General features: G+C 48.5%; 1 protein-coding gene across 1 annotated transcript in view; it reads left to right on the forward strand.

The window, feature by feature from the left end:
• dnah9 (dynein, axonemal, heavy chain 9) overlaps positions 1 to 21,789 on the forward strand; it is a 779,494-nt gene that overhangs the window by 75,488 nt on the left and 682,217 nt on the right. Inside the window, exons 8-11 of the mRNA XM_072483125.1 lie at positions 1,719 to 1,835; positions 2,727 to 2,877; positions 10,214 to 10,328; positions 13,340 to 13,408. Coding sequence (XP_072339226.1) covers positions 1,719 to 1,835; positions 2,727 to 2,877; positions 10,214 to 10,328; positions 13,340 to 13,408 — 452 coding nt within the window. The remainder of the gene's footprint in view (positions 1 to 1,718; positions 1,836 to 2,726; positions 2,878 to 10,213; positions 10,329 to 13,339; positions 13,409 to 21,789) is intronic.

Genomic DNA, 21,789 nt, shown 5'->3' on the forward strand with positions numbered 1-21,789 from the left:
GTGGTGAGTACGATAATATGCGCAATGAAGGGAGTATACATTGGTCATTGTTGCCCACTAATGAGACCAACCCACTGAAAACCTTGGATGTACATGATAATATTGTCTCATCGATGGCTGTGGCAGTCCATGCAGTTAGTCCTCTTCTATTGCTTAAAAGCAGACAGTTTGACAGCACTCATGATCACACGTTAAGAGTTCATAGTGAGAGTGGGCAGTAAAACATCAGGCTAGATCTCACAGGCTCCGGAGACAGTTGGAGATTGGATGTAGCCCCAAAGAAGCGGAGCAGGACCCCTCAGAAGTCAAAATGTAATGACTCAGTGGGAATTACCTTACTCCCCAGCATCCTGAAAAAATCTGCAACCCGCAACCCTGAAATAGAGTTGGAGACTTTGGACAGTTCACGCCTTACCTGGATAGTTACCTAGGAAATATTCAGAAAAAAATAAATAGCATTCCTACAGTGCAGAAGGAGGTCATTCGGCCCATCGGGTTTGCACCAACACTCTGAAAGAGCACCCCACCTAGACCAACTTCCCCGCCCTATCACCGTATCCTCACCTAACCTGCACATCTTTGGACTGTGGGAGGAAACCGGAGTACCCGGAGGAAACCCACGCAGACACAAGGAGAACATGCAAACACCACAGTCACCCAAGGCCGGAATTGAACCCAGGTCCCTGGCACTGTGAGACAGCAGTGCTAACCACTGTGCCACAAAAAATCCTTATTTAACTGCTGGGTAATTATACAACTGATCACCCCACCTCCTTGGCCCCAGCCCAAGCTGACCCAATTGCAGCACCTGACTCCACCCCAACAGCCCCCAGACACCCCAACCCAGCCTGATCCCCCCCCGGGCCCAACCTTACCACCCGATCCAGCTGCCATCCTACCCCTTTACCTACTTACCTTATCTACCTGACCCCTTTACCCATTTACCTCACCCACCCTAATCCCTCATCTTACCCACCCTACCCCCATACCCATTTACCTTCTCTAGCTTTTCAAAGAAGCTTTGGGACATTTAAATGCTTTACTTACAAAATATTGTAATTGGTGCTGTTAAAAAAAAATAAAGGTGGGGGGGCTTCATATCACATTCGTCACAGAAGGAGGTCATTCGGCCCATCAAGTCTGCTCCGACCCACTTAAGCCCTCACTTCCACCCTAGCCCCGTAACCCAATAACCCCTCCTAACCTTTTTTGGTCACTAAGGGCAATTTATCATGGCCAATCCACCTAACCTGCACATCTTTGGACTATGGGAGAAAACCGGAGCACCCGGAGGAAACCAACGCAGACATGGGGAGAACGTCCAAACTCCGCACAGACCCAGCGGGGAATCGAACCTGGGACCCTGGCGCCGTGAAACCACTCTGCAATGGCCCAGGGTAATTTGGGATGGGCAACAAATGCTGGCCTTGCCAGCAACACCCAGATCCCATGAAAAAAAAAAGTGCTTGATATCAGAACCATAAGCATTTAATTAGAATTCTTGAGAGCTACTTATTCTTGTGACCAACTTAAATGACCTTCCTTGACACAAATGATACTCTGGTTTATTCCCGGCAAATACTTTTGATCCCAGGTGACTGTTCTGGATCTTGAACCAACTCTGATGGCAGAATAACAGCTTAAAATTAATTAAAATATTTGTGCAGGAACTCGTTGATAATTCGATTGTTAAGAAAATTTAGTTTTCTTGTTAATAGGAATTTGAAAAAGATTTTTCGCTTTGGAAGCAGAAAGTCGAAGACATAGATAGACGGCTGGCCACCATTTTCTGTCAGGCATTTGAAGATACACCTGCCTTGGAGCACGCCTTTAAGGTCTGTTGTAGTTGTGATGGTGAAGATGATGCTGCAACATGTTGGGATTTAGGCCATGTTTATGGGTGATGGTTTGGGGATATGGTCTTCTGGGACTATGGCAACTTTACCTTTACCTCAATGATAGAATAGTGATAAAATCACTGGACTGGTAAACCCTTGGGACACGAATTCAAATCCCACCATGCTAGCTTGTGGAACCGTAAGCATACTTAATCAATTCAATTGATTAATAGAAATCTGGAATCAAAAGCTGATCTCGATAATTGTACCATGAAACAATTGCCGATTGTTGTAGAAACTCATCTGAGCTCACTAATGTCCTTTCGGGAAGGAAATCTGCTATCCTTACCTGGTCTGGCCTACATGTGACTCTAGACCCACAGCAATGTGGTTGATTCTTACCTGCCCTCTGCAATGGCCCAGGGTAATTTGGGATGGGCAACAAATGCTGGCCTTGCCAGCAACACCCAGATCCCAAGAAAAAAAAACGTACTTGATATCAGAACCGTAAGCATTTAGTTAGGATTCTTGAGAGCTACTTATTCTTGTGACCAACTTAAAGGCCTGGTGCAATCTTGGCTCAGTTATCTAATACCTGGAACACTCCGACTCCTTTTAGTGGTGATGTTATACAAGTGATAGATGCACAGGAATGGCTGTGGAGGTATTCTTGATTGACATATAGGCCTGCTTACTGGCAACAGTTTCTTGCCTTCCTGTGGGGAAGAAGATATAGTTATAGATATTTAACAACACAGTATTGCTAATTTGCTTCATGGTGAAGCTTCTGAATAACATGCCTTTCTTACACGACTTCTAGTTCAGCAGAGCAGTGTTTTTAAAAAGCAATATCTGGATTTTGAAACATTTCCTTTCTCTTTTCTTTAGTTGTTGGATATGTTTGGCAGCCTCCTTGAGCGACCTCTAATAGCGGCTGATGCGTCTGACAAATATCCTCGTCTTGTTGTCATGTACAGTAAGGAACTGGATGACGTAAAGTACATTTATAACGGGCACATGGAGAAAGCAATGGGATTTGGTAGGATTCATTTTGATAAGTTGTTGTTGATTTTAAAGTTGATGGAAAATGTAGGGTGTGAACAAAGTAAAGAATTTTCGTTAACATTACAATTTACAAATAATTTCTCTATCTCTTCTCTTCTATTTTTTCTTTCTCTCTTTTTGACACATTTTTACATTTTATTTTATATTCTCCCTACACCTCACTAGATAGCTCCCTCTGCTATCCTAACCAGGCATGTTCTGCTGCTTTTCTCGTGCAACTATTGATCAGGATTCTTCGGAGCTGTGTGATTGTGGTCCTGCACTACTTTCTTTCTATTTGATTCTTCCCTGGAGTGCAGAGGTGTACATGAGCATCCATCCTTGACTCTGTATTTCCCACCAGTAGAAACAGCAAGCAATCAAATTCAGCTTGGGGGATGTATTTTCTCTTTTATTTATTAATTCTTCGAATGCGGATGTTATCAGAATTCCCAGCGTTTATTGTTCATCCTTAATTGCCCTTGAGAAGGTGGTGCTGAGCTTCCTTCTTGAAATGCTGCAGTCTATTTGGTGAATGCACTCCCACAGTGCTATGAATGAGAGAGTGCCAGGATTCTGACCCACAAGAGTGAGGAAGCTGCGATATAGTAAGTCAGGATGGTGTGTGACGAGGAGCTTGCAGGTGATGAAGTTTCTATGCGTCTGGTGCTTCTGTCCTTCTAGGTGGTAGATATTAAGTTTCGGGAAAACTTGTGCCTCGTTATCTCCAAGGAGACACTCATGATCACCTTTGGATTGTACAGTCCAACTTCAGAGAGAGAAATAGAGAAGCTGTCCATATTTAATAACCAAGGACCCATCAATTCTTAATGGCTGAAACATTTGACAGTCTTTGGAACCCAGATGATGGATACACATGCTGTATAAAAGATGGTGGGGAGATGGGAGTCATGTGACATGGGTTTCTGTCCTGTGGAATGAGTAATACTGCTTTGCTGAGCCGAAAAGTTTCGTCTGGTGTTTACCATCTAACGAGCAACCTCACAGATAAGGAGCTGTGCTCGGGTGCCCCCACTCACAGACCCCTCCCCTATCTACACTTTCTGCTGGAAAGTCTGTATCAACACCTACAAGACTGATTGATCTCTACACGCCTGTCTCATCATGTGAGGTCAACGTCACCAATGAAGTGAATTCTACAACATTGATTTCCAGCCCGCTCGCCCGCCTCGATGAAGGAGTGCCTCATTAGGCTTTGATGGAACTCATATGAAACAATATTTAGTTCCTCTGTGGTCCATACTGTAAAACCTTCTTTTCTCTATCCCTCTCTTTACTGTGAGCGTGGAGGCGATGTTGCGACCTTCCCTTTGCGGTTTGAATATGTGTAAGAAACTAACCCTCATTTTTTTAGTTCATCCTACAGTGGGGCTGTCAATGGGGAATTAGATCATACAAAACCAAGGGGTTGGGAAATGCACCAGTGGTTGTAAAGAGGGAAACAAATCAAAATACCTTTCCGATTTTGGATGGGTTGGTGAGTGGAGAAATGATTGCTGTTTAAATTAACCCTCTTCTTGTCTGTAACACTGTGATCCTCCACCTTAACTCCCAGCTTTGTCTGTGTGTATATTATTTAGCCTTGAGGCAAAGGACTTAAAAAGAAAAGCAATGCCACATTATTTTTCTGCTGGGCTGTTCTGTATTATGTTGAAGTTAATCTGCAGAAAACTCCTCTGTAAAATAGCACTGCCTTCTTTAACAAGCAGTGCAAGAAAAATGGTGTTGGTTGGGACGTGAGTAGGTCTTTATTTGTTGTTCATGTAAACATCGAGGGACCTTACCAAGCTAAGGATAATTTAACACTGTATAAATGCTTTCTGTGTAAATGTAGCTTGGCTGCCAAAGTCAAATCAGGGTAGATCAGCCAGATTTATTTTTTTAGTCGAGGGGAAAAACTGTTCCTAAATTTATTGCAATCTCCATTGTACGATGAACATTAGTGTGCTCATTTTGAAGAGTCATCTGTCATTGACAGCAAAGAAAATGTGTAAAACATTTCATTTTTATCTTCTCAAAGAACATGAATGGTTCAAAGAATTTTTGATGGTGGGTGGTGATAGTCCTCGCTGCAAAGATTACGAAACAAAGAGGAGGAAGCCATTTTGGTCACACACCCCAACCTCCCAAGAAAGCTACACTTCTCCCATCCACGTGTTTACCTGCATTTAGGATGATTTCAGAGTGTGGTTCTCCTTTTGTTAACTAAATCTTTTACCAGTTACCGTGTTCTTTGGCACATGATTTGCACAAATTGACGCTGAGTGACGTGCCTGCAACCTGCATGTATGGTATCGATGTGTGTAATTAAAAGCACCAGCTTTTAGGAAAATGTGCCTTTAGGGAGCAGGGCATTTGTGAGCACAATTTTCATTTTTACATCGTGCATTATATGAGAAAATTCACTCCTTCCCCTTCCAATCTGCCCAACAGTGGGAGCAGTTGTGGGAAAAAAATCTTGCACTAAATTTTTAAAAATAAGATTAAACATTCCATTATGCATGCTTTCTGAAACTGCACACACGCCAAATTATTAATTTGAAATGATTTCAAATCCGATGAGTCATTCTAAAGCCGATTTAATGCTTCAGCCATTCAATGCTTCAATGTTGCACACAGTGCAGGAGATCTCAATATGGCCCCAACCAAACCCACTTCAATCACCAATCTGTGTGGGTCCTGTCATGATATTTAGATCAGCATATCATGGTGCAATCAAACACACACTGATGGACATGCAGTAGGACCAACCAACACACACATAACATCGCAGCCAATCACCAGTGAGAGCACACGCACTATAAAAACAGGGGACATTACAGTTCCCGCTCATTCCAGCAGCAGCCAGCTCAGAGCATCGAGCTCAGAGCCTGCCACTCAGACATTCACCATGTGCTGAGTGCCTCACTCAGATAGTAATAGGACAGGGTCCACAGATTAGCTGGTAATGCACGTACCCAAGTTAGCAGTGTGCTAAGTTAAGTAGTTAATAAAATTGAGTTACACCATCTCCAGTCGTGTTGGATCGTTTGTACATCAGAACACCCAACACGACATGATACCAGAAGTGGACGCAAGCCAGCGCCTGTGAGACCTCCTGTAACGTATCAGAAATCCGCCGTCCTGCACCACGGAGAGCATCAACCCGCCGCCACCGCTCCGAAGGGCTGGCAATCTCGGGGTCAATTGGAAACTGTTCAAGCAGCGCTTCCAACTCTTCCTCGAGGCCACAGACAGGGAGAATGCATCAGACACCAGGAAGATTGCCCTTCTTCTCTCCACGGCGGGGCAACACGCCATCCACATATTTAACTCCCTTACATTTACGGACGGCGAGGACAAAACCAAATACAAGACGGTGCTCCTGAAGTTCGACGAACACTTCAGCGTTGAAGTAAACGAGAGCATTGAGAGGTACCTGTTCCAGCAGCGCCTGCAAGGTAAGGACGAACCTTTCCAGTCTTACTTAACACACCTCCACATCCTCGCACAGTCCTGTGGCTATGGGACCACCTCTGACTCCATGATACGTGACCAGATAGTTTTCGGAGTCATGTCGGACACCCTGCGCCAGCAGCTCCTTCGGGTCAAGCAACTCACCCTGGCGACTGCCGTCGAGACCTGCGTCCTGCATGAGAATGCCACCAGCCGGTACTCACACATCCAGGCGGCCGAAACGGCGAGGCACGGGCCCCACGAGGCGGAGCGGGTCCAGACGATCGAGTACCTCCCCGGCCGCAGCCTGGAGGAGGCCGGCCATTTCGCGCACTTTCCGAGGCCTCCCGCGCTTGTACGCGGCAAAAGAGGGGACGCTGACGCAGAGCAATGCGAGCACGCACTACGGAAGACCGCACCGCGCATGCGCGGTGGCACAACAAACGGACTGACGTCACGACGTGCGGCAACTGTGGCTCTGCCCATTTAAAGCGGCAATGTCCGTCCAAAGCGCGACAATGCCTACGCTGTGGCAGGTTGGGCCACTATGCTGCCTGCTGTCGAGCAGCTCACCCTGCCAACGCGTACCCGTTTTACCACCCTCGCAGAAACGTTTGTGCAATTCAACCCACGTTCACCGAGTCCGATCCCGACGTCACACAGACCAGTGCCACTGAGGACAGGGAGCCCTTCCGCGTTGCTGTCATCAACAAGAACAAGCTGTCCCCAAGTCGAATGCACCAGCCGCTGTCAGTGCACAGCATTGATCCGGACGACGAGTGGTGTGCCACCCTGACGGTCAACCCGAATTCGTCGCCCACCTGAGAGACTTAATTTATTAACCTTTTCATATTGGACTCACTGACTTGCTCTGACATTCTGTTTCAGACGTTTTGCCGTACTGTTTAAGATTTTGACTTTTTGCCATACTGTTTAAGATTTTGTTATTGTTTGTGAATGCCATTGGTTTCATTCTTGGTGTAACATAGTTAGTTTCTGCACCTGGCACCTTCCTGTGTATATAGTATAGCCACATGTACATATTGTTGTAAATATTGCACATACATGATTAGATGCACTCACCACACTTCTTTATTTATTATCATATTGGCACATATTCTTTGCGAAAAGGGGGGGTGTCATGATATTTAGATCAGCATATCATGGTGCAATCAAACACACACTGATGGACATGCAGTAGGACCAACCAACACACACATAACATCGCAGCCAATCACCAGTGAGAGCACATGCACTATAAAAACAGGGGACACCACAGTTCCTGCTCATTCCAGCAGCAGCCAGCTCAGAGCACCGAGCTCAGAGCCTGCCACTCAGACATGAAATGAAAATGAAACTCGCTTATTGTCACAAGTAGACTTCAATGAAGTTACTGTGAAAAGCCCCTAATCGCCACATTCCGGCGCCTGTTCGGGGAGGCTGGTACGGGAATACATTCACCATGTGCTGAGTGCCTCACCCAGATAGTAATAGGACAGGGTCCACAGATTAGCTGGTAATGCACGTACCCAAGTTAGCAGTGTGCTGTTACAGTTAAGTAGTTAATAAAATTGAGTTGCACCATCTCCAGCCGTGTTGGATCGTTTGTACATCAGAACACCCAACACGACAGGTCCCTTGGAATGAATGATGCCATTAAATCCTATAATAAAGGCTAACAGTCTGGACTTCTTAAAAATAATTGATAAATTAAGCTATGTTCTCATTTAATCTCGAGGAAGGAACAGGAAAGAAAGAAAAAAACAAGTACAAAGAAAATTCAGATGTGGAATGCACCTGCAGTGCCTCAAGTCCATTGTGCTAAGATGTTTCAGACTATGGTTAGAATGCGTCACAAATTTTTTGCTTTCCCCTTCTTAACTCATTTTATTCCACTGCGTAATGTATGGCAGGTTTTTCTTTTAATCTATTTTGCAACCTAGCACTGCAAGCTGGGCTGGCTGATGCTTTAAATTCTCCTCATGAAACATTGCTGCTAATTCTGTGGAAATTTTTAAATTTAATATAAGGCTAACAGTGACTTTGAGACATGTTTGAGAATCTCTTTACCATGTTCATACCAAATGCTGCTTTGACTAAGACATATTAACAGAGAAAATATGATGATTGCTGCACTGGGATGAATATTTGTGCACTGGACACAGCCCCGCAAAGCATCTTCATGTTTTATAGTCACTATATGTGACAGTTACCTCATTGCCAGTGGCTTCCCTAATGGCTGAGGGAGGTTCATGAATTGGAATCAGTTCATGCGGCACACAGGAAAGTGGGAATACTTCAGCTCGCAGCATTCCTGTGATCCGTCTCCTTGAAGTTGAAGCAGCTAACAGAGCAAATGTTTCCGTTTACAGGCCATCGGAAAAATACCGGTGGCAACTGGACGAACAGTAATCCCAGCTGGTCCCCAGTTATTATTACCAGTCATTTTGGCTGTGTCCAGTTGAGACCAATTATGGTTGGTTGAAATGTCCAACTGGCTTAGCTTCACACCGACTAAAACTTCCTCCTTTCTCCAACATCGGGGCCGGGTTTCTCCGAGAAACAGAGAATCAGTGTTGATGCCGAAAATTCCTGCCACGCCGCTCCGACGCCGGAACGCGAATTGGCAGCAGTCACGCAGTTGACGCGGCGCCGGTCGAGGGCTGTTGAAAGCGGCCCCCACGGCGATTCTCCATAGTCGACTGGCCGAGTGCCCGCCGAGTTCCGCTGGCGTGGTTCACATATGGTACCACCCGGCGGGAGCTCGGACCCGCTGCCACGTTGGCCGTTCTGGTGGGGGGGGGGGATCAGACTCCAAGGGAGGCCTCCACGTTGGCCAGGCCCACGATCGGGGGCTACCGATCGGCGGGCGCGCACGATCTGGAGGGGCCTACCTTCCACGCGGGCCAGCTGTGTCGCTACGCCATGTTGCGTGGAGGCGACGGGGAAACAGCTCCATGTGCATACGCTGGTGCAGAAATGGCCACCATGCGCATGCGCGGACCCGCGTAGGCTGTGCAGGGCATTGTATCGGCGCCGGAGCTGCGTGCAGCACTCCAACGCCATGCTAGCCCCCTGTGGGCCATTGAATCGTTGGGCCAAGAGGCCCATTGACGCTGGCACGAAACACTCTGATGTTTACGCCGGCGTCAACACTTAGCCGGGACTTTGGAGAATCCCGACCCTGATATGAGAAGAGGAAGAATTATAAACAAAAATCTCAAACGTCATGTCTAGATCTGAGAGAGTCACTCGATTTCTTGAGCGCTGAATATCATCGGCCGTTCAATCTAGATAGAGAAATATTTACCCAATCTGTCGGCTTCATAAGATTTCAAACATCAGTGTAACTGGAAAGGCACTGAGACACACACACCTGAGTGAGAGTGATCCAGTGCATTGACTGTTGAAAGAACTTCAATTGATTCTGCCCCACTCAGCGGAATGCGATGGATTCTCTGGTCCCCGAGCCTGTGTTACCCGGCAGCGTGCCATTCGCTGGCAGCGGGATTCTATCTTCCCGCCATTTCTCAAAGGGATTTCTGATTAAAATCACCCCACACTGACGGGAAACCTGCTGGCGGGAGTGAGCTGCCAGCAGGAAAATTGAATCCCAACGATTGGAGAATTCCAGCCACTGCTTCATCACTTACAGCAGAACCCTTGCTGTATATCTTCTATGTGAAATCTCCTATCTGTGAATGGGACATGTAGAAATGTTATGGCACAAAGAGAATGTTATCACAATACACAGTTGTTGTAAATAGCTATGCCTGGAAAATTATTTTAAACTTTTCTTCCAGTACTGCTGGACGGTATAAAATATAAACTAATTATTGTCTTTGCTGATTAGGACCCTGTTTTTTGTTTTGTAGGATGCCCCCCTGTGAACAAGAATATGCCAGTTGTTGGGGGTGGGTTACGCTGGTCTATGGAATTAAGGGAACGGATCCGGTTGCCATTTAATAACTTCAGAAATATCACACACCCGTAAGTATCTAGCCTGGTACAACATGGTTCTGAGAAAGGTCTGAGTCCTCCTGTACCTGTACCCAATGCCAGCTTCTCTCCCTGACCATCTGTCATTTTTTTTCTCTTTGATGAAGAGCGAGCACAAAAACGATTTCTGGCTTTGACAGGATTCGTGGACTGAATTAGCCCCAGTGGATAAACAACATGGGACTTTGATTACTGTGTCAATTCAGCGGTGCACAGGTGATGGTGGGCAACATCTTGCAGTGGTGCAAGGTGGCTTCACAGCATTGATGTTCCTCAACACATTTGTTGATCAGATAGTAATTTGCACAAACCAGTGTGAGCATGTGCTGACTGCTGTTCAGATACTCTCCCAGCAGGGAGGGAGAGTCAGTGTGAGACTCATCCCTGGATTGTTCTTGCACACTGACATGGTTAGTGTCTTGCTAAAGACCTGGCAGCTTGCCCGCTAACTGTCTTGATGTTATGTGCAGTGCTTTACTGGGAGACCCAACAGAGGAAAGGTTAACAAAAACAATCCTTTAAACTTTCTGGACTGTGCTATACTCTAAGCTGGGTGTCATTATATAAAGAGGAAGTGCATTCGCCTATGGCAATCCTAAATACTGTATATTCACAAGTCCGCCAGTCCTCTCATGCCTGTATTTTATACTTCAATATGCTGCATGGCTTGGTGAATAGTGATGTTATTGGTGAAAGCCCCACTCCTGGATTAGAGCAAATAGCCTGCAGGTAACTGATGAGTGCAGCTTTGTGAGAATGCTATCCTTACAGTCACTTACAGAGCTTCCTCTCTACCTGCTCGGCGTGATATTGAACATCTCATGGTACGATTCAAAAAAGAGGAGAGAGCCCTCCCAGAATGGTGTCCAATATTTCTCCCTCAACCAATACCATGTAGTGAGAGGGGGGCAGAAACTGCACAGACTCATGGGAAATTGAGCTCCCCTATACATGAAAACTCAGCTGTTGCTGCTATTGTATGGTACCAATTAAATTAATTGAATGGAAGGTGGAGGCAGGTCAAACTCCTCTGGAAAATATCCTTTGTTGGGGTAGTAGGTTTGCTGCTGATACTAGTGACCGGGGGTGGGGGGATGTGATGGGGGGGAACATTTGTGGCACCAGCCTGACCCTGGGCCTGGCAGATCCCCTGCACTCACAGGCATGTCGGACACACCATCCCCCATGACCTGCCGGACAGCCAACCCCACAGCCAACGGTTTTCCTCCTCCATTCCCCCAGGCCTGTTGGACGACCCGCACCTGGCATCTGGAACAAGACAACAACTCAAATTCCGGGACAATCCCATGGGATACAGGACGATTGCTCACCCTGGATAAAGGCCCAGGAAAGATTCTGTGCAACCTGATAACAGACAACTATCAAAAATTCAAAACTTTAATACTAGCACCTGGGCAAAGGCATACAAACCAAAGAGAAAATGCTGGAAAAGCTGCCAGACCTGCTGAGATATTCCAACATTTTCTCTTTGGTTTCAGATTCCAGCAACCGCAGTAATTTGCTTTGATTAAAGGCACACAAACTCTGTTCAACCGACAAATACACAAAGGGGAGCAGTCGTCTGATGTGACACACACAATTCAGGTTACAGAAAATAACAGGGTTTAGATTTCAGTCCATCCATTCCTAGTTAAGGCCCTGTTCCCAATGAATCACAACAAGCCATAATCAGAGTCGGCTGTCAAAAGCGAGTGGTAACTGTTTTCCAGGTTAGACTTCCTAGTTTTTCTGGTTATTCCCAGTGAATACCAGTCAGATGCAAGTTAGCTACAGTTGTGATCTCACACGCTTTCAGCTGATTTTTCATTATGGGAGCTGATTTGTTGTATCTTCACCAGCTTGTTATATATTTCATCTGTTTGATTTGCCTCCGAGCAATGCAGAGGTGACCTCGTTCCTGAGTGTGCAACAGTTCCATTTCCGCGTGCTTTTAAATATTTACGCAATGACAAAAGGGCTGCCAATGCTTATCCCTTGCTCAGTGCTTCTGGTAGCTTCTGTGGTTCCGTTTACTTTTTTCTGAAACCACACCCTGGCTTAAATAGTCAAGCACAGTGAGCATAGATCAGTTATCGGACTTACATAATTGAACACAGAACAATTGAACTCTACATGGTTTACATTTCAGCATCTCAGGCAGTGATGGAAATGATCGTTAGTAGATTTTAAAAGGAACTGGATAAATATTGTTGGAAAGAGAAACATGAAAAAGTATGGGAATGGAAGCAGAGAGATAGCTTATTTGGAAAACCAGTTGGGCACTTTGTGCTCGAACATAATATGGTTCAGTGCTGCTTAGGGTATCTTACTCTGCACAAAAGGGCTGCATAATTTACATTTATAATGAGTCATTGCATTACAACATTACTCTTTCGATGGAAGCACTTTGAGATGTTTCTGAGCAGCGTGATGCTTCGCGATATCAGTGAAAAGATAACTTCTTCACTCAAGCTGGTGACAAACATGTGATTGGTGAGTTCTACCCACACTTCTACCCTTCATTGACCAGTTTGTGAAGACTGGATAATCTACAAGATATCTGCGCTAATGTATTCTGGCCCATGGTTTGGAGATACAGAATCAGAGAGGATTGAGTGGTACCATCATATACCCCTTCAAATCAATTGGGGTTCGCTTGGAACACACAGAATCCCTACAGTGCAGAAGGAGGCCATTCGTCCCATCAAGTCTGCACCAAACCTCCAAACGAGCACCCTACCTAGGCCCAATCCCCTGCCCTAGCCCCGTAACCTCACCTAACCTTTGGACACACAGGGGAATTTAGCATGGCCAATCCACCTAGCCTGCACACCTTTGGACTGTGGGGGAAACCGGAGCACCCGGAGGAAACCCACGCAGACACTGGCATTTTATGTTTGTTGAAAGTAAATATTTTGCATTGAGTCCAGGGATGCAGGGGCAAGAATTTGAAATGCTTTGTAATTGTTGTTATCTTTGTTAATGGTTGTGAATTTCCACAGGTGTATGGACTCGTCTGAAGGTAAACAAATGATTCAGAAGTACGAGGAGATGATGGAACTCTTGGATCAGTAAGTAACAGACTCTGTTCATTATCAGGAAGATCTCCGGAAAAACATTTTGTGCATTGAAACAGTTTTGAGACATGTGAGCCGTAAAAATGAAGATCTTCATAAATTGTGGAAATGTTTATGGTTAATCTCCAATTGGATTGCATAAATAGTTTCTCCATCTCTCCACAATTATGCTTTATAATTAGAGAGGTTTTGCAAGTCTGACTTTTCCTGTACACATCAAAGATGCTGATTGTTAGCTGTTTGATGTGTTTCTTCATGGTCAGAGTCATTAACAACAGAGCGTCAGGGGCGACATGGTGGTGTTAGCACTGCTGCCTCATGGTGCTGAGGACCCCGTTCGATCCTGGCCCCGGGTCACTGTCCGTGTGGAGTTTACACATTCTCCCCGTGTCTGCGTGGGTCTCATCTGTACAATCCAAAGATGTGCAGGTTAGGTGAATTGGCCACACTAAATTGCCCCTTAATTGGAGAAAAAAATAATTGGGTGACCGGAGAATCGATGTCGGGCCGGCGTGGCGCGATTCACGCCCGGCCCGGCGATTCTCCGACTCGCCGTGGGCTGAGAGAATCCCGCCCAGTGTGTTTTGTTTGGCGAATAGTAGAGGCATAAATTGTGAGATTATGTGAGAAAGAAGTAAGTTGTGTGATGGCAGGATCCTAGCATTTTCTAGATGGATGGGCTAAGATGGATCATATGGCTTTCCTCATCGATACCTATCTTATAATGCGACATTAATATCAAGGAATTAGATCATAAGGAAAAGTTGTATCCGGAAATCATTAAGAAACCACAAAATATTAAATAAGCACCAATTGGTTAATTGTGACAAGTTATGACTTGTACGCTGCATTCAAGGCTTAATTCTCTGTGTTGGCTGTTCTTTTATTTTGTGAGCATTAGGGGGCTCTCTAAAACCACAGTACTTTCTCACTTCACTTTTGTCGAATGCCCTTTTCACGGGTTTTTATTGAACGTTGTTTCTTTCCCAGTCAGGCATTTCTTTTGGCCATTCTGCATTACCAGTGAGGTGAAAATGATCATCTGACCATTGAATGCTTTATTTGCAAATGATGCGACTTTTACTCAGCCATGTGTCACCCCTTTACAAATGCTGCAACCGCATTTCAAAAACCCTAACTGTATGTAAATGTAAAGTTGCCATAGTCCCAAATGACCATAGGCTACTTTCCCCTTTGAGAGGGAGAGCTGACTGGTGGTGATTTAACCTGAGGACCACAACACAGTGGGCGTGAATCAACTACCGCATAGCGCCCGGCATGGACCTGGGTATGCCAGGTAAATATCAGGAAAGGCCAAAATTGAGATTCGCGCCAGGTATGAACCAGTTTGCAATTCATCCCACCCGCTCCCGATGGCGAGTTCTGGATCTCTCCCAAAGATGGCGAGAATATCATTAACCCTCATTTGCATTCATTTCAATTTCACTAGCAAGGTTGAAGTCGAATGCAGAGGCCTCCCGGGAATTAACTACCTCGTCAGCAAGAAATCACGCGGGCGTCATTTAGTATACCTTTTTAAAAAATGTGAAGCTGGCGTAATGACTACTGAGGGCAAGTGAGGAGGTGAGTCGCCAATTCCATTTTCCGGCATGCAGCTCATGGTCACTAGAGCTGCTGATCCAACACTTGGCGGGTGGGGGAGGTAGGGGCGAGGGTGGGTGTGGGGGGCAGTGGTGGGCGGCGGGGTGCTGAAGCGTTCCAGATTGAAGGGGGGGAGGTGAGAGGTTTTGCGTCTATGAGGCCTTAAAGCCATCTTTAAATATTGTGGAGCCCTTTAACAGGGGAAACCACAACTGCAGCCTGTCTGTCCCGCCAAACACTTCCAGGACAGAGCCTTGATGTGCCTTCAGTGCTGAAAGTCAATGTCACTCCCTCTGACTGTGAGCAGCCTCTAGCTTCACAGCTGAAGGCTATTGCAAATGATAAATTAGACTTGTTAGTTGTAATAGCACTTCACATTCCTCCAACTCTCAACTGCCTATTCCAGAGTACACATGCCATGCCTCAAAGGATGATTAGTGCTTACCATCTCAAGGAGACTTTGGAGCCTGAACTCGAGGAGCGCAGCACCATAGAGGAAACTGCCAACAATCAAACACTACAGAGCAGGCCTTCAGCACTGCAGACCTTCTCAGAGCCAATGTGGATCAGGGGATCAGTGGAATAGGGGAGGACACCTGAACGCGGCCTCACTAATGTTCCTGGCAGAGGTCTGGGATCTAGGGGCTCCTGGTGTGGCCTGGGTGTTAGTGTGCAGAGCAAGGTTTGCCAGCACAACTGCTGAATGAGAGAAGGCCAGGCAGTCATGATAAGGGTGGGGCACGGGGGGTTGTAGGATTTGAGGGTTCCGGGATGGAAGCCCGAACAGATTGTCAATCTCTCTCCTCCAATTCCTTCCAGATTAATAAAAGTTTGCTGGTGTGGATCCTGCAGATGCAGTGCTGGTGGCAGCCGAGGCAGGCAGATGATGGAGAAGGTGGCAGCAAATGCACAGGCAGGAGGCGGCACCCCATGTGCAAGGGGCCTCCGCGCACCATAAAGGCCCATCGGCCCACTCGGCCGAGGAGGAGCCCAGAGGGGGAGGCCAGCGACACCCAAGGTGTACAAGCGCCATGGTCTTTTGATGAGATGATGGACACAATGTGCCACAGGAGACTCCATTTCAATAAAGAGACAGCGTGGCACCAGTGTCCTTGCAGACATGTCACCCCATGGTGGAGGCGGACACCCACTCTCGGTGGCCCTGAAGGTCACAGCAGCTCTGGACTGTTATGCAATCAGCTCATTCAATGGCTCAAATAGGGACCTGTACAGCATTTCTCGAGCTACAACCCGCAGGTGCATGCCGGAGGTCACCAATACCCTGTATGCCCGGGCATCCAATTATACCATCTTTCAGCTGGACCAGGCCCACCCAGGCCAAAGGATTCTCTGTCATCGCGGGGATGCCCCAGGTCCAGAGGGCAATAGATGGCATGCATGTTGCCTTGCCTTGCCCTTTATTAACAGGATGCCATTCCACTCCTTGAATGTTCAGATTGTGTGCAATCACTGCATCTGTAACATGCATGTGTGCACGCTACCCAGGGAGCACATATGACATCTACATCTTGGGGCACTTGGAGATACCCTGCGTTTTCGAGGACCACCCCAAGGTGATTGTTGGCTCTTGGGGAATAAGAGATGACGCTGTTGCAGAAGCCTGAGAACGAGGGGAGACTCAATATAATGAGGCCCATGCTGCCACCCAGGCTGAGCGGTGCAGTGGAGGGAGTGCTCAAAAGCGGTTCCGATGACGTCCGGTTGTGACCCTGGAGTGAGTGGTCACATACAGGGCTGTCCCTGCTTAAAATCACAGAAAAGGGGCTCTTTTCACACAGATCCGGGTGGAATTTTGATGAAAAGGCAGAATGTTAGAGGAGTAGTTTACCCCTGGAATGGTATGTCTCCTGATCGCCAGACCCAGCAGAAAACAGGGAGAAATTTGGCTGGAAAGTTGAAACAGTCTGGTGCTGCAGCAACAGCCTCTTCCAGCATGCAGGCGGGGGAGGGGCAAGCTGGAAAGCCCCAGATACAGGAACTGATGACTTTTATTAAGGAGGAATTCCATAAGCAGAGGAAAGAAATGCGTGAGGATCATGCAAAGGCCATTGCAGAAGCTGTTGCACCCCTAAAGAGTACTTTGGAGCAGATGGAGAGGTGTTTGGAGGTGCAGGGGTCACAGATTCGGGAGATTGAAGGAGTGATCTCGGACCACAGCGATCGTGTGGGGGCTCTGGAGGCGGAAGTGGGGCTCCTCGTTCTCAGGCTTCCTGCTCCTCAACCTTTGTAAGACGTTGAGGGCAAAGGTTGAGGAGCAGGAAAATACCTCGAGAAGACAGAACCTGCGAATAGTGGGCCTGCCTGAAGGAGTGGAAGGTGCGAGTGCCACGAGGTACGTTTCGAGGATGCTGGCGGGCTGGTGGCAAAAGGGGTGCTGGATAAGGCACCTGAAGTGGACCGAGTGCATAGGTCTCTGAGGCAGAAGCCTAGAGCTGGGGAGCCGGGTGGTGATCATGAGGCTCCATAATTTTACGGTGGGCCAGGGAGAAGCGTAGCTGCAACTGGGAGGGAAATAACATCCGGATTTATCAGGACATCGGAGCTGAGTTGGCAAAACGGCGGGCAGGTTTCAACAAGGCCAAGGCGGTGCTGTACTGGCGGCAGATCAGGTTTGGGGTGCTCTACCGGCGAAATTATGGGTAACGTTCGGAGGCTGGGAGTATTATTTTGAGACTCGAGAAGCGGCCGAAGACTTCATTAAGGAGCATAAACTGGGGGAGAACTGAGTGGACAATGCTTGGGACCGGGGTGCTTGCACTATGTAATGGTCGGGAGCATGTTTGAAGTGGGTGTAGGGATTGGGGGATTTTCACCTTTTTTTGTTTGAGGGGGGGTCGATTCAATGTTGAGATTGTAAGGAGTTGTAGGGGTGAAAAGTTTGTGGGGATGGATGTTCCCATCCCCCCTCCTGTTTTATGGGACTGTTTGTGTTTAACATCTGTTTGTGTGCTTTTGGAGAAGGCTACCTGGAGTTCAGGAGAAGTCCTTGTTTGGGTGGGGGAGGGGAAGGCCAGCAGGAGGCCTTCTTCTTTGAGCTGAGGAGTGGGGGGGAGAGGGAGGGGGAGGTCATTAGAACGTGCCTTTGTGCAGGCGCAGCCACGCCAGCAGGTTATGCTGGCGAACGGAAGTGAGATGGCGGGGGAGAAGGCCACGAGGGGTGGCTGGGGAGAGGGGGGAAAGGGCAAGGGGGAGGGGAAGAAGGGGAAAAGCGAGGGGGTGGGGGGGGGTTTGTTACAGGGCAGGGGGTGAGAGATGACATGGTCAAGGGCGAAGAAAGGGGCCATCTGGGATGGGCTAGGTACAGAGTGGAATTAAAGGGGCAGGAGTTAAGTGGGGAAGATGATGGACTGTAGCGGGGATTGGAGGCGCAAGCCTCCGGTAAGGCTGGTAACGTGGAACGTCCGGGGACTGAATGGGCCGGTTAAAAGGTTGCGTGCGTTCGCGCACCTCAGGAGCTTCAAAGTGGGGCTGGTCTTTTTGCAGGAGACACACCTCCGTGTGAAGGACCAGGTTAGGTTAAGGAAGGGGTGGGTTACTTCCGGTGGTGGCAATGAGTGAGTGAGCCGCACATTCGGGGGCTCTCACTCCGGCGGGATTTGAGGACCTGGTTCTCCGGTTTTGCGGGGCTGTGGAGCGCTGAAAGGATGGTCCCAGGGGGCTAAGGAGCGAGCAGAGCTGCATGGAACTGCGGGAGAGATGAAAGCAGCACAAATGGGAGAGGAAGGGACAAAGGCAAGTTGCAGGGGAAGCTGACCCGGGAGCAAAGATGGCAGACCTGCGGACCTCGGACCCGGCGATCCAGCAGGCGCTGGAAAACATGCTGCAGGTGATAAAGAGCAGTTTTGAGTCGTTGAAGCGGGATAACTTGGACCCACTTCAGAAGGCAGTGGATCAGCTGAACCAGAGACTGGATGCCCAGGACGAAAAAGTTAAGGAGCTGGGGGAGGCGGTGGAGGAGCAGGCGGACGCGCAGACGATGGCTGCGCTAGAAGTCGACGGGTTGAAGGAGAGACAGAGACTGCTGGACAGAGTAGAGGAGCTGGAAAATAGAGCCCGTAGACAAAATCTGAGGATCATCGGCCTCCCGGAGTGAGAGCCCCCGAATGTGTGGCTCACTCACTCATTGCCACCACCGGAAGTAACCCACCCCTTCCTTAACCTAACCTGGTCCCTCCCGGAGGGAGCTGATGCCACTGCGTTCGTGGCGTACCTGTTGATGCAGCTGATGGGGGCTGAAGCCTGTCCGCGACCGCCGGAGCTGGATGGGGCACACAGAGTACAGGCGAGACAGGTGCGTCCGGGGGGGGGGCCTCCCCCCGTCCGATGGTGATTAGGTTCCACAGGTTTGTGGAGAAGGAGCGGGTGCTGCAGTGGGCAAAGAGCGCTAAGAGCAGCATGTGGAATAACCGTATCCTTCGCATTTACCAGGACCTAAGCCAGGAGGTGGCCAGGCGGTGTGCAGCCTTTAAACAAGTTAAGGAGGTGTTCAAAAAGCACGTGAAATTCGGTCTGCTCTTCCTGGCCCGTCTTTGGGTTACGCATCAGGGCCAACACCACTACTTCTCCGAGCCTGAAGAAGCGATGGACTTTGTGAGAGATCAGGGGCTGGTCTCGGAAAAAGGACCCACGGACGCAAGCTGGGGTCCGAGAATTACTGGTTGAAGGGACGCCTACTGTGCCTGGACTGTAGGTCGACGGTTTACTGCTTTAAAGGTGCCTTGTGGTGTATTTTCTGTGGGCAGTTTTTGCCTGTGGGGGATGTGGGGGGAGGGTATCCCCCCCTCTTGAATGGTCTTTCCCCCCCCCCCCCCCTCTCGAATGGTCTTTCCCCCGCCTCCCCCTCTCGAATGGTCTTTTTCCTTTTTTCTGTTGTTTTTTTTTCTCTCCTTTTTTTCTCTTCTGTTGTGGTGGGTACCTTTTGTTGGGCTCTCTGAGTGCGCTGGAGCCTGTATTGTAGCAAAAGGGTGGCCGGTCAGCAATGGGGATTAAAGATGTTGGTTGGGGGCTTTTGTTTCATTTATGTCTATGGTTTTTATGTTTGTTTCGGATGGGGGGTGTACGGGTTCTGGGTTATTGCGGTGTTATATATTTTTGTGGTGCTCAGAAAGGGACGTGGGTTAACACTTTTCTGTGTACACAGCTGGAACTGTATTGTACCCGGAGCAGCCTCGCGTTGCTGTTTGATGTTTACATCTTATTTGATCTTTCCCATCTTAGTGAGACTGCTCCAGTGGGTCGGAGTGGGGGATGGTGTGCTGGGGAGTGGGGAGATGAGGTCGGGGAAAACAATGGAAGTGAGACAAGGAGGCACCGGAGCGATGAGTCACCAGGCTAGCAGATTGGCTAGTCAAGGGAGTCAGGTGGGGGGGAGAATACAGCCAGTGAATGGCAGGGGTGGGGTTATCAGGGGATGTTGCTAGGAGGGGGGGGGGGAGTTATTTTGCTGACGTGGGGGGTGATCTGAAGTAGGTAATGGAATGGAGGCAGCCAAGAGGCGGACCAGGAATGGCACGGCGCATGGGCCGGGGGCGGGCCCAAGAAAGGTTATGGCTGTCTGGCGGGGGGGGGGGGGGGGTTGTGCCCCCCAACCTGGCTGATCACCTGGAATGTCAGGGGACTAAATGGGCCAATTAAAAGGGCACGTGTGTTCACGCATTTGCGGGCTCTAAAGGAGGACGTAATTATGTTGCAGGAGACACATCTGAAAGTGTCTGACCAGACTAGGCTAAGGAAGGGCTGGATCAGCCAGGTCTTCCTTGGATTCTATGTCCAGGGGGGTAGCAATTATGATCAATAAGCGGGTTCAATTTCAGGCAGAGGGCGTAGTCGCGGACGGCGGGGGCAGATTCCTTATGGTAAGGGGCAAGCTGGAGGGGAGAAGAGTGGTGCTGGTGAACATATATGCGCCGAACTGGGATGACATTGACTTTATCAAAAGAGTGCTGGGGAAGATCCCGGACCTAGATTCACTAAGTTGATAATGGGGGGGGGGGGACTTTAATACGGTCCTTGACCCGAGGCTGGACCGGTCATGTCCCAGAACGGGCAGACTCCCAGCAATGGCAAGGGAGCTGAAAGGGTTCATGGAGCAAATGGGGGCTGTGGACCCATGGAGAGCCAGACAGCCGACGGGAAGGGGCTACTCGCTTTATTCGCATGTTCATAAAGTATATTCTAGGATTGTTTTTTTTATCTTGAGCAGGGACTGTGTAGGGGAGGTAAAGAATACGGAATACTCGGCAACCACTATCTCGGACCATGCCCCGCACTGGGTGGACCTCCAGGTCGGGGGGGCGAATTACCATCGCCGGCATTAGAGGTTAGACGTAGGACTGTTGTCGGAGGAGGGGATATGTGAGAGACTTTGGAAGTGTATGCAAAATTACTTGCAGGTGAACGATACGGGGGAGGTTTCAGCAGCGACCCTGTGGGAGGCGCTGAAGCCATAGTGAGGGGGGCGCTGATCTCAATTCGGGCTCACAGGGTCAGAGCAGAAATGGACAGATTGGTTTGGGAAATTCACCGGATAGACGAGGGGCATGCGGGGACCCCGGGGGAGGACCTACTCAGGGAGAGACAGAGATTGCAGGCGGAACTGGGGGTGCTATCCACGAGTAGGGCCGTGGAACAACTTAGGAAGGCGAGGGGAGTGGTGTATGAGCATGGGGAGAAGGCCAGTAGATTGCTCTAGTGCAGTAACTCAGGAAGAGGGAGGCGGCCAGGGAAATAGGTAGAGTGGTTGATGGGGAGGG

Source organism: Scyliorhinus torazame, chromosome 18 (genome assembly GCF_047496885.1).
Source record: "Scyliorhinus torazame isolate Kashiwa2021f chromosome 18, sScyTor2.1, whole genome shotgun sequence".
NCBI lineage: Eukaryota > Metazoa > Chordata > Chondrichthyes > Carcharhiniformes > Scyliorhinidae > Scyliorhinus > Scyliorhinus torazame.